Source organism: Anomaloglossus baeobatrachus, chromosome 7 (genome assembly GCF_048569485.1).
Source record: "Anomaloglossus baeobatrachus isolate aAnoBae1 chromosome 7, aAnoBae1.hap1, whole genome shotgun sequence".
Lineage (NCBI taxonomy): Eukaryota > Metazoa > Chordata > Amphibia > Anura > Aromobatidae > Anomaloglossus > Anomaloglossus baeobatrachus.
Window position 1 is genome coordinate 180,652,028 of NC_134359.1, and position 13,670 is coordinate 180,665,697.

At 39.0% G+C, this 13,670-nt stretch overlaps 1 protein-coding gene across 1 annotated transcript in view; it reads right to left on the minus strand.

Annotated features, from left to right (window-relative positions):
* STAT1 (signal transducer and activator of transcription 1) overlaps positions 1-13,670 on the minus strand; it is an 801,166-nt gene that overhangs the window by 606,056 nt on the left and 181,440 nt on the right. Inside the window, exon 5 of the mRNA XM_075317825.1 lies at positions 5,317-5,406. Within this exon, the coding sequence (XP_075173940.1) occupies positions 5,317-5,406 (90 nt within the window). The remainder of the gene's footprint in view (positions 1-5,316; positions 5,407-13,670) is intronic.

Below are 13,670 nucleotides of genomic sequence, written 5' to 3' on the forward strand. Positions count from 1 at the left end.
AGTCCTGTAAAAAACTTATACCCTCTGGTAATATAATGTCCAGGAATAAAAAGAAACCACTATGGATAAATAAGACAGTACAAAGTATAATAAAGCAAAAACAAAGGGCGTTTAAAATCTTAAAGGCTGAGAATACAGAAATAGCATTTCAGAAGTATAAAGATATCAATAGGAAATATAAAAGAGAAAATAAACAAGCAAAACTAGCTACTGAAACAAAAATCGCCAATTACATTAATATAAATCCCAAAATCTTTTCTTAATACATTAATGCCAAAAGGAAAACAAAGGATATTATCGGCCCCTTAAAATATAATAACATGTTAGTTAGAGAGGACAAACATAACACTGACATATTATATAGGCATTTCTCATCTGTGTTCACCAAGGAACTGACTGTACCAGGGATCATTCAACAAGTGAAAAATCAAAGTTCCCCACCCGATATAATTAATTTAACACAAGAAGACGTACGCCTACGTCTGAGTAAATTAAACATTGACAAATCCCCAGGGCCAGATGGCATTCATCCACGAATATTGAAGGAATTGAGCTCCGTAAATCGACAGACCACTGTATCTCTTCTTTTTAGACTCGCTTGTAACAGGGTTGGTGCCTCAGGATTGGAGGATTACTGATGTGGTACCAATATTTAAGAAAGGTAAGAGGGTAGATCCAGGCAACTACCGTCCAGAAAGCCTAATAATATGCAAATAGTAATATGCAAAATTTTTTAGGTAATTTTAAGGGATGACATGCAAAAATATATTGCAGAAAATAATATAATAACTGACAAACAGCATAGATTCATGAAAGATAAGTTGTGTTTAACCAATCTGTTGGGGTTCTATGAGGGGGTAAGCGTAAACCTGGATATTGGTAATGCAGCTGATGTGATTTATTTGGACTTTGCAAAGGCATTTGATACTGTACCACATAATAGCCTTATACTAAAGCTCGAGAAGCAAGGGCTAGGGGAAACTATATGCAACTGGGTAAGGAATTGGCTAAAAGATAGGAAACAAAGAGTAGTCATAAATGGTACATTCTCTAAATGGGCTATAGTCAGCAGTGGGGTGCCGCAAGGATCTGTGCTAGGACCAATTCTTTTTAATCTCTTTATTAATGACCTTGTGGATGGGATTGATAGTAAAGTGTCAGTCTTTGCTGATGACACCAAACTATGTAGGATATTAAAAACTGACCTTGATAATACAATATTACAAAAAGATCTGGATAAGATGTCAGAATGGGCAGATACTTGGCAAATGAGATTTAATGTTGATAAATGTAAAGTAATGCACCTAGGACGGAGTAATCCTATAACTGCGTATACATTAAATGGAAGTAAACTCGGGACTACAGAACAGAAGAAGGACTTAGGTATTCTTATTACAAATAAGCTGAGCAGCAGCACTCAATGTCAAGCAGCAGCTGCTAAAGCAAACAAGATTTTAGGGTCTATAAAAAGAGAGATTAGATCCCGTGATCCCAACGTATTGTTACCCCTCTATAAATCACTTGTAAGGCCACATCTGGAATATGGGATCCAGTTTTGGGCTCCACATTTTAAAAAGGACATTCAGAAGTTAGAGTTAGTTCAAAGGCAGGCAACTAAACTACTACAAGGAATGGAAGGCCTCCCATATGATGACAGGTTGAAAAAGTTAGATATGTTTAGCTTAGAAAAAAGACGTCTCAGAGGAGACCTCATTTATATGTATAAATACATGTGTGGTCAATATAAAGGACTGGCACATGACTTATTTCTTCCAAAGACAATACTAAGGACCAGGGGGCACTCACTGCGAGTGGAAGAAAAGCGATTCAGACAGCTAAATAGGAAAGGGTTCTTTTTTCAGTTAAAGCAGTAAGACTGTGGAATGCCCTACCACAAGGGGTAGTAATGGCAGATACTATAACAGCTTTTAAAAAAGGGCTGGATGATATCCTCAGTACACAAAACATTGTTGACTATAAATGACTTAGTGACCAAATGTAGAACTGGTAGAGGAAAGTTAAACTAGATGGACCTAGGTCTTTTTTTCAACCTAAGTAACTAACTAGCTAACTATGTAACCTATGGGGTCAAAATGCTCAACACACCCCTATATAAATTCATTAATGGGTCACTTGTGGGGGGTTTCCGATGTTTTGGTACCTCAAGGACCCTGTATATGTATAACATGGTGACCGCAATCTATTTCAGCCAAATTTGCTTTTCAAAATTCCAATATTGCTCCTTCCGTTCCAATCCCTCTCATTTGTCCAAACAAAACTATTTTCCTACATGTGGGTTATTGCTGTGCTGCTGCATGTGGTGGATATGGATAATAAATTGTTGGGTCCACTTTTTGGTGGTACTTTTTGTAAAAGTAAAAAATTTAGTGATAAAGCAACATTTTTGTGAAAAAAATTAAAATCTTCAATATGATAAAATAATTTTATCAAATTCTGTGAAGTACCTGTCAGTTTAAAATGCTCACTGTACTCCTGGATAAAATCCCTGAGGGGTCTATTTTTCCAAAATGGAGTCACTTGTGTGGGGGGGGCTCTCCTGTTTTGGTACCTTTTATTGGTCCTGCAAATGTGACAAGGTGCCCACAATCTATTTCAGGCAACTTTGTGTTCCAAAATTCACATGGTGCTCTTTCTCTTCCGAGCCCTCCTATTTGTCCAAACAAAGGTTCCCGACCACATGTGGGGTATCAGCGCGCGCATAAGAAACTGGGTAACAAATTTTGGGTCCATTTTTTTGAGTGTTATTTCCTGTAAAAGTGAATAAAGTGAAGCTAAAAGAACATTTTTAGGTAAAATGTATTTTTTTTTATTCAACCTTGCATTCATTACTGCGAAACACCTGAAGGGTTAATAAGCTTATTGGATCTAGTTTTTAGCAATTTGAGGGATGCAGGATTTAGAATGGGGCATTGGGTAGTTTCTGTCACTTAGGCCTCTCAAAGTCACTTCACATGTGATGCGGTCCCTAAAAAAATGGTTTTGTAAATTTTGTTGGAAAAATTAGAAATTACTGATAAACTTTGACCCCTTCTAACTTCCTAACAAAAAAAAAGATTGTTCAAAAATTGTGCTGATTTAAAGTAGACATGTTCAAAATGTTTTTATTAACTATTTTGTGTTACATAGCTTTATGGTTTAATGGCATAAAAATTCAAAATATGAAAATTGCAAAATGTTAACATTTTATGCCAAATTTCCGATTTTTTCACAAATAAATGCAAAAAATATCGACCTAAAATTACCAGTATCATGAAGTATAATACGTCACGAAAAAACAATCTCAGAATCCCTGGGATCCGTTTAAGCGTTGCAGAGTTATTACATCATAAAGTGACACTGGTCAGAATTGTAAAATTTGGCCTGGTCATTGAGGTCAAAATTGGCTCTGTCATTAAGGGATTAAGCATGCAATAGAAAATAGCATTTCAGCTCACCTGATAAATTGCATGGCGCAGAGCAGCTCCATGGAGAATCTAAAAGTAGAAATAGTGCCAGCACAAATCCGTAAAAAATGTTTTTTCAATTTTATTCAATGCAAAAAGGCATAAAAACAAGAAAGTACGTGAATTAAAAATAAAAAACTGATACAAGACAGGTACAAGTAACGCATTTCTGGCCCAGAGAGTTTCAACCCTTTCAATCTTCTTGCATTGAATAAAATTTAAATTTTTTTTCTTTTACGAATTTGTGCTAGTACTATTTCTACTTTTGGATTGTGAAGCATGTGATGTTCGTTCAAATTCACCTGTGGCAAGTAACAGGTGTGGGCAATATGAAAATCACATCTGAAACCAGATAAAAAGGGGAGAAGTTGGCTCAATTTTTGCATCGTGTGTCTGTGTGTACCACCCCAAGCATAAAGAACAGAAAGTGGATAAGAGAAGTGTACGAGGACTTGAGAATCAAAATTGTTGAAAAATAGCAACAATCTCAAGGTTTCAAGAACATCACCAGATATTTTAATGTTCCTTTGTCCATGGTGCTCAACATAATCAAGAAGTTTACAATCCATGACAGTGAAGCTAATCTCCCTGGATGTGGACGGCAGAAATTCATGAAAGACTGAAACACAGAATAGTCCAGAAGCTGGATAAGCAACCCCAATCAGGTTCTAAACAAATTCAAGCAGGCTCAGGGTGCATCAGTGTCAGCGTGAACTATTCGTCGACATTTGAATAGAATTAAACACTAAGGCATCAGACCCAGGAGGATCCCAATGGTGACACAGAGACGTAAAAAAAGCTACACTGCAGTTTGCCAAGGTGTAAGTGCGTAAGCCAAAATTCTTCTGGGAAAGCGTCTTATGGACAGATGAGACCAAGAGGAGAGCATTATGGTAAAACACATCACTCTACAGTTTACCAAAAGTTTAATGAAGGCTCCAAATATGATGCATGCTCAAAGTTGTTTTGGGGTTGTTGTGCAGCCTCTGGCACTGTGTGCCTTGACTATCTGCAAAGGATCATAAAATATGAATATTACCAAAGGATTTTGGGTCACAATGTAGTGCCCAGTGTCAGAGGGCTGGGTTTGCGTCCTAGGTCATGGGTGTTCCAACAGGACAATGACCGCAATCATACATCAAGAAGCACCTAGAAATGGATGGAAACAAAGTGTTGGAGAGTTTTGAAGTGGCCAGCAATGAGTCCAGATCTAAATCCCAATGAACACTTGTCAAGAGATCTTAAAATTGCTGTTGAAGAAAGACATCTTTCAAATGTGAGAGACCTGGAGCAATTTGCAAAAGAAGAGTGGTCCAAAATTCCAGTTGGAGATAAGTTTGTTGATGGTTATAGGACGCGACTGATTTATTTATTCCAACAGATGCGTAACCAAAATATTAAGTTAAGGGTGTCAACAATTTTGTACAGTCCATTTTGGGTTTTTTTGTGTGAAATGGTGTCCAATTAGCCCTTTTTTCTTTGTTTTTTTTATTGTGTTTTTTCAATACACACAAAGGAAACGTGTATAACAAAACATGTGATTGCAATCATTTTCTGGAAAAATACTTAATTTTCAGAAACAATTTCAAGGGTGCCAACACTTTCGGCCATGATTGTAGGTCTCCATAGTCAGAAGCCAGACTGTGCCCATGCTAACCTAAAGTGTTTACACTGGGCACCTGAGCATCCAAACTGAATTATGAAGCAAGATAAGATGGCCTGCTGTTACATATCAAGAATTCAAGAATCTTGATTCAAGATTTTTTATACAGGCAAATAACCTGAATTCAATTACTAGCAGTCAAACTGTACACAAGTAATACAATTTTAAGTTAAAAACATAAACACTTACTAAAGCTCGATTCCTAACGTCACATACTTTCTTATCCAATTCTCTCTGTTTGTCAATTAGAACAGTAGATTGGGTGCTGCCCACCTGACTCTAAAAAGAGAAAAAAAGAAGTTAACTACTCACCAGAGTCACTTACATTTCTCATTGTATACTATATAACATTGATTTATCATGCACAACGTCGGTATGCTTGGTACACTGTGTATACAAAATAAAGCAACATAAAATCGCATCGGTGTTTGAGCCACATGTATAAAAAAAACTAGCACAAAAACACAATAAGATTCAAAGGTTTTTGACCAAGGGGTCTGTTTCAACACATTTGCACCAGTTTTCATACAGTTAGGTCCATAAAAATTTAGTCATTGACCAATTTAGCACGGTTTTACTTCTGTAGCTTATTGTCATAATGTGTGTAGTGTGTGTAATAATATACTGACCTACCGCTGCTCTCTGGAGTCTAGCGCTGTTCTTCTCTTGTCACCGCACTGCAGACTCTCCAGGTCACTCTGTGCTCTGGGTGACCTGGAAGTGGCATTTATAATATATGATTATGGAGCATCAGAACAAGGCTCCATAGGCTGACTCTGTAAAAGAACATAGAGTCGGGTAGTCGTAATTGGGGTGACATCACTGAGGTTAGGAGCGGGACAGTGCTGGACACTGAACAGAGCATCGGTTGGTGAGTATGTTAATACGCTCACACTACAATACATGTATGTGTACAAACATTTAGTAAAGTAAACATAAATGGGAGTGATTCTTTAATGCTTTCACAACATTTGACGTATACTTATGTAATTGTCGTGAAGGGGTTCCCGCAAAATGACAAATATATGTCATGACAATCATGCGAGCACAGGGGCCGTGCCCACATGATCGCCGGAAGCTCGGTGTCAGTTATAGTCAAGCTCCATCTGTCACAGCTAGGGATGGTCCCTCTGCCACCCCTGGATGCTTAACCTCCTAAATGCCATGATCAATAGCGATTACAGCATTTAGGAATGTGGCAGAGATGGCGTGCATGTGCTCGAGTTCTTTAACCTTTCCCAACACCTGCGCACTACAGTACTTTGCTCTGAGAGAAGTTTGCATACGCAGAGGGACAATGGAAGACACTGTGCGGATAATGAAGGTGCGTCATCCACACGATGCAGGGAAAGTGCATGGCGATCGCAAGCAGGGAGAAGGCGCCGGGTCAAAACAAGCAACACTCATCAGACCAGATTGCCCCACAGGTGAGTATAATAAAAGATGTATTTTACATTATACAGGCCGGCCTGGGCACTTATATACAGCATTCTGGAATGCTGTATATAAGGGCTCACTGGTGGTGGCCGCAGCTGATATGAAAAACCTGGTAAGAGGTTCCTTTTAATGTGTGTGAATGTGGCTCGCTGATTTTGTAACTCCATTAAGAAACCAGGAAAAATGGAAATTAGGCTGTTATTCATGGAATCTGACCCTTCACTCTAGCACCTCTCAGTGCAATGTCCTGGTCTTTGCAGTTAGGTAAACAAGGTAAGATCAGGCGAGGAGGCGTTCTAGGCAGAGGAGGTTTGGCTGTGACTTGATACGCTTGCTCCATCACAAAACTGCCAGAGAATATGGCGTCACCATGAGAAGTTTTCAGCCACTGTTTCCTGAAATATTCAGGATGTTGGTCCTGATTTTTCAGGTAAGCCAATAATGTGGAGATTATTGTGCCTTTACCAATTATCGAGGTCATTCGCTATTTGTTGCCAGGTTTCAATTTTCCCAGAGGCAGCAGCTAGTCTGGCAGTCATAGGAAACTCTATAAAAGAGACCCTGTTGTCCAATTCACCAATCCTGGATTTTAAGCTGTGCAGGTCTTTATAAATGAGAATCATCTCAATCTTGACCTTTTCAATTTTCTAGGCGAAGGAGATCTTACAGGCATCTTTAAGTGCAAACAGTTGCGTGGACACCTGACGGCAGGTAGTTTCCTCCCATGGCTCAAAATTTCTGTCCTCAGTTGGCCGTAGGGGGATTTCTTTATATTTAGGAGCAGAATGTTTTGTGGTTTTTTAAACGACCTTTATTTGATAATAGAAGGTATTTATAAAGAAAGACAATTACTAAAAAAACATTTTAGAACCATTAAAGTGAACCTGTCAGGTGCAATATGCACCCAGAACCACGAGCAGTTCTGGGTGCATATTTCTAAGCCCTGCCTAACTGTCTCTGTATCCCGTAGCAAAAGTATTTCTAAAGATCCTTTATGAGATGCTAATGAGTGCAGGGACTAGTCGCAAGGGCGTTAGTTCCTGTGCTCATTCCACCCTCTTAGCATGTTAACATGCCCACAGGGCCATATTAACATGCTATTCAATGCCCATAGCCCAGCGTTATCAACGACAGTGACGCGTGTACCTGTATCCGTTGCACCACTTCCGACGTCGGGCTTAGGGTCAGTGCGCATGGATTAGAAGTCACTGCACTTCCGGTCACGCGCACTAGACCTCTCTGAAGCCAGGATGTATACACCAGGCTTTATAGAACGCATGGCCCTAAGCCCAACATCGTAGGTGGTGAAACGGACACAGGTATGCACGTCACTGCTGATGATGATGACGCTGGGCCGCGGGCACAGAATAGAATGTTAGCACGCCGCTGTGGGCGTGCTAACATGCTAAGAGGGCATAATGAGCGCAGGAACTAACACCCTTGCAACTAGTCCCTGCGTTCATTAACATATCATAAAGGATCTTGAGAAATACTTTTTCTAAAGATCTCTTTATCTCTGCTACTAGATGCTGGGACGGTTAGGCAGGGATTAGAAATATGCACCCAGAACTGCTCATGGTTCTGGGTGCATATTGCACCTGACAGATCCCCTTTAAGACATTTGCCAATGAAAATAGTCAGTAACCTATAGTTATCATCCTCACAATATGCATTCTTCTAATCTTTTTCATTTTTTTTTTATTGTTACAACATTTATTGCTAACCAGAATTATGTTATTCAGTTTCCTCCCCCCTCCCTTTTTCAAAATAAAGAAATACTAACAATCACTCTTTTCTTTAATCAACTTTTAAACACCCCTAAACTCCTTCTCAGATCTTCAATATTACACCGTGTTGGATTTCTGAACACCTTAACCATATTTGAGATTTCTGGTTGAGTAAATCTACATTCAATAAAAGTTCTCAATTTTCTAAGAAATTTTCTGTTGTCTTTTCTTTTTTTTCTCATCATTTTTTTTCAATAGATCAATTATTTTTTATATCCTTGCATTTTGCTTCTGTAGCCAATGTCTATGGATACATTTTTTTTGGTAACTAGCAACACTATATGGATCATATGTGGTATACAGGATTTTCTATTAGTTGCTTCTCCATTTAGTGTGATATAATGAAGAATGCAAGATTGGGTAATCTTGGGAACATCAATTTTCCATATTCTTATAATATACGGTAGTTAATCATTTCCCCCATAAATCTTGAATACTAGGACACTCCCACATACAATGATAAAGATTTGCTTTATGTAACTGGCATTTCGGATAGGTCGTTGGGTAATGTGCTGGGGAATTTTGAAAAGACAAATTAAATGCGTTTCACACTTGCGTTGAACGGCTTCCGTTGCATTGTGTTGTGTGACGGATGCAACGGATCATACAAAACAACGGAAAGCTTTTTTTTTTTATTTTTTTTTATTTTTTTTTCTTCTTTACAGTTTTACCGGCAGCAGACTAATGTGAACTATCAGCTGGTCACCCGGCGGCCGTGCACTCAGCTGAGAGCTCTCACATGCCGGCGGCCGGGCGCTCAGCTGAGCGTTCGGCCACCGAGAGACAAAATAAAGTTTCTGTGATTAAAAAAAAAATAAATAAATAAAAAAAAAAAAAAAAAAATGAGCATGTGCAGTGAAAAATAGAGGATTCTGCCGCTCAAAAAACGTTACATGCTGCGTTCCTTCCGCCCGGCGGACGCAATGCAGCGTCGGCCAGCGGAAGCAACGCAGGTACTTTTGGCACAATCCGTCATCCATATACGTCTATGGGAAACAGCGGAATCCGTTAACGGATTCCGCTGTTTTGCAAAAGGGCGGATTGTGACGGAAGGAAAAAAACGCAAGTGTGAAAGTACCCTAAGTGAAATTATGTATTATTTTAAAATACATTTCCCTCCATTGTTCATTTATTATGGTTTGTCTCACTTTAGTACCACCTTCCAATATTTTGTTGTATTAATCTGGGTCTCTTATAATCTTGTTCCAACTAGAGAATATTTCTTCTTTCCATCTTTCCTGTGTTTCATTTAGTATTTACCATAAATGTTAGAATGTGAGTCGCAGCTTCCCGCTGTTCTCATTAGTGTATCAAAATTCCCTATTCTTTCTACTTTACCAAAATCTGATATCAATGAATTATAGTGGTGTGTTACTGGACTATATTGTAATAGTTGATGACTTCCCAAGTTACATTTATGAGAAAACTCTTGCCATGTCAGAAATGTTTCTGCATTCAGCAAAGCCCCTAACTTTCTTTTCTACCTCTGTTTCCATTCTAAAAATACCTTATTCTGGAGAGCTTATGCAAAATTGGTATCCCTCCATGTTGATATTCTGACGCACTAAAAGGCAATCTATATACAGTCATATGAAAAAGTTTGGGCACCCCTATTAATGTTAACCTTTTTTCTTTATAACAATTTTGGCTTTTGCAACAGCTATTTCAGTTTCATATATCTAATAACTGATGGACTGAGTAATATTTCTGGATTGAAATGAGGTTTATTGTACTAACAGAAAACGTGCAATCCGCATTTAAACAAAATTTGACCGATGCAAAAGTATGGGCACCTCAACATAAAAGTGACATTAATATTTTGTAGATCCTCCTTTTGCAAAAATCACAGCCTCTAGTCGCTTCCTGTAGCTTTTAATGAGTTTCTGGATCCTGGATGAAGGTATATTTGACCATTCCTGTTTACAAAACAATTCCAGTTCAGTTAAGTTTGATGGTCGCCGAGCATGGACAGCACGCTTCAAATCATCTCACAGATGTTCAATGATATTCAGGTCTGGCCATTCCAGAACATTGTAATTGTTCCTCTGCATGAATGCCTGAGTAGATTTGGAGCGGTGTTTTGGATCATTGTCTTGCTGAAATATCCATCCCCTGCGAAACTTCAACTTTGTCACTGATTCTTGCACATTATTGTCAAGAATCTGTTGATACTGAGTTGAATCCATGCGACCCTCAACTTTAACAAGATTCCCGGTGCCGGCATTGGCCACACAGCCCCAAAGCATGATGGAACCTCCACCAAATTTTACTGGGGGTAGCAAGTGCTTTTCTTGGAATGCCGTGTTTTTTTGCCTCCATGCATAACGCCTTTTTGTATGACCAAACAACTCAATCTTTGTTTCATCAGTCCACAGGACCTTCTTCCAAAATATAACTGGCTTGTCCAAATGTGCTTTTGCATACCTCAGGCGACTCTGTTTGTGGCCTCTCTGGCTCCACTTTGCCTCGCTTATTATATTTCTATGATCTGTATTGACCATATTGTGTATAATTAAGCCCCAGAGCTTTAAGCCACGTGTCACAACATCACACACTCATTGTGTTGTCCTCACGGACGTGTTGTTCAAGTTTCCATTCTCTAGCTCTATGTATACCAGCATGTTCATACTGCTCTCCAGTGTACTGACGACTCATTTGCATTATTCATGTAATAGTGTTACTCAGTGATATATTGATCCACCGTCATAGGACATTGTTGCTCCTGTTTATGATTCTTGATTCATTAAAAAACCGCCGTTAGCCATGGACCTTGGTTCATGGCATGTACGTTCAATTTCTAGCCTCATGTACACCGGTGCGGTTACACTGCCTTAAGTTTATTGGTGACCTATTCGCATTACTTTTATAACAGTGTTGGCAATGCTTTGACCCTCCTTTATAGGATATTGCAACTCCCCTTTATGGTATTACTAGAAGGTGGCCTGATTCTACGGATCGGGTATTCTAGATTTTACGTATTGTGTAGTTCATGTATGATTTTTGTTATATATATATATATATATATATATATATATATATATATATATATATATATATAGATGATGTTGTGTGTACTTACCAAGTGTTTGTGTAGGGCGCTGTACATGTTCTAGGTGTTGTCTGGGTGTGGCGGGGGGTGAGAGCGGTGTTGTATGTGTGTTGCGTTGTTTGTTGAGCGCTATACGTCAGTAGCGTTGTGTGTGTGTGTGGTGCTGTTTGTGTGTGTTGCGCGGTTTGTGTGTTGCGCGGTTTGTGTGTGTGTGGTGTGTTTTGGGGGGAGGTATGTTTTGTGCAAAGTGTGTGTTGTGCGGTATGTGCGTATATTTATGTATGCTGCGGTGTTTGTGTGTTGGGTGTTGTGTGTGTGCAGCGTTGTCTGTGTGTGTGGGTGTCTGTGTAGGGCGGTGTTTGTGGTTCCCAGTGTGTGTGTGTGTTGTGCAGTGCGCGTGTGTGTGTGTGTGTGTGTGTGTGTTGGGGGGAGGTGTGCACCTCCCATCGTGCTCCATCCCCCATGCTGCGCACCCCCTTGGTTCATGGCATGTACATTCAATTTCTAGCCTCATGTACACCGGTGCGGTTACACTGCCCTAAGTTTATTGGTGACCTATTCGCATTACTTTTATAACAGTGTTGGCGATGCTTTGACCCTCCTTTATAGGATATTGCTGCTCCCCTTTATGGTATTATTATTTTTAATGCCTTGATTTTATCGGCGATCTACTCGTATTACCTATATAACAGTGTTGGTGATGTTTTGACCCCTTTTCACAAGATATTGATGCTCCCCCTCATGGTATCAGACTCATAGGAACACATTGTGACATTTTATGGATTTTTCTTGATTGTATGCACATGTGCAATTGTATATCCATTTATATAATTACGTTCTGCATGTTTTTCTACTGTTTCCCATTACCATGGATACCGTTTCAGCTCTGCTCAGAGTGCGTTGTCCTTCATGTTTTTAAATGTTTTTACTCGTGTGTTTTGAATAAAGCCTTACTTTATAAATCCTCATTATTGCAGTAGGTGTGCCCCTGTTTTGTATGCGGTTTCTTTCTTCTCCTTTTCCCTGGTTCAACTTTATACCGCATCAGGGAGCACCCACTTTGATTATCTTTGAGATCAGTGGTGCGCTCCAGTTTATGCTCCTCTTCCTGTCACTATCATGACATAGTTCCTGGTAGAGCCAACAGAGTAGCGGCTTTAACAAGAACGCAGCATTTCTGCTGATCAGAGCTGTGCAGCTCTGATCAACAGAAATGAACCAGCGATCAGACTGCTGATCTTTATAGTCCCCTAGGGGGACTAGTAAAATACAAAAAAGTTTTAAAAAATTAAAAAAACTAAAAGTTCAAATCACCCCCATTCGCCCCATTAACAATTAATCGGTTAAAAAAATATACACATATTTGGTGTCGCAGAGTTCAGAAATGCCCGATCTATCAAAATATAAAATCAATTAAGCTGATCAGTGAATGGTGTAGTGGCAAAAAAAATTCCAAATGGCAAAATTATGTTTTTTTGGTCGTCGCAAATTTTGCACAAAATGCAATAAGAGGTGATGAAAATGTTGCATCTGCACAAAAATAGCACCATTAAAAACATCAGCTCGAGACGCAAAAAATGAACAGTCACTGAGCCACATATTTGAAAAATGAGAATGCTGTAGGTCATGGAAAATGGCGCAAAAAGTGCACCACTTTCTTTGGCCAACTTCTGATTTTTTAACCCTTAGCTAAAAGTATACATGTTTGGTATCTACAAACTGACCTGAAGCATCATAAGGACACATCAGTTTTACCATATAGTGAATACGGTGAATAAAAACACCACCACAACAATCGTGCAATCGCACTTTTTTTTGCAATTTTTCCACACATGGAATTTATTTTGCTGTTTTCCAGTACATATACTATATGGTAAAACTAATGGTTTCATTGAAAAGTACAACTTGTCCCGCAAAAAATAAGCCCTCATATGGCAAGATTGATGGAAAAATAAAAAAGTTACAGCTCTCGGAAAAAGCGAAGCAAAAAACAAAAATGAAAACAGAAAATCAGCCGGGGTGAAGGGGTTAAAGACCCAATAAATGACCATGGTCTTCTACCTTTTGCCATATTCACTAGAAGCGGCACTGTTTTATTTTCAAACTTGTAAATTCTGCTTCTTTTCTTTTGTCCTCTTATTTTTTCTAGTCTTTCGGCAGAAATATCAAATTACGCTTTTGCCACTACGCAACTATCTCAGCTATATAGCGGTCTTCTCTAAATATTTCGTATATGCTGTTTTAGTTTTCTCACTCGCGTTGTTGTAGGC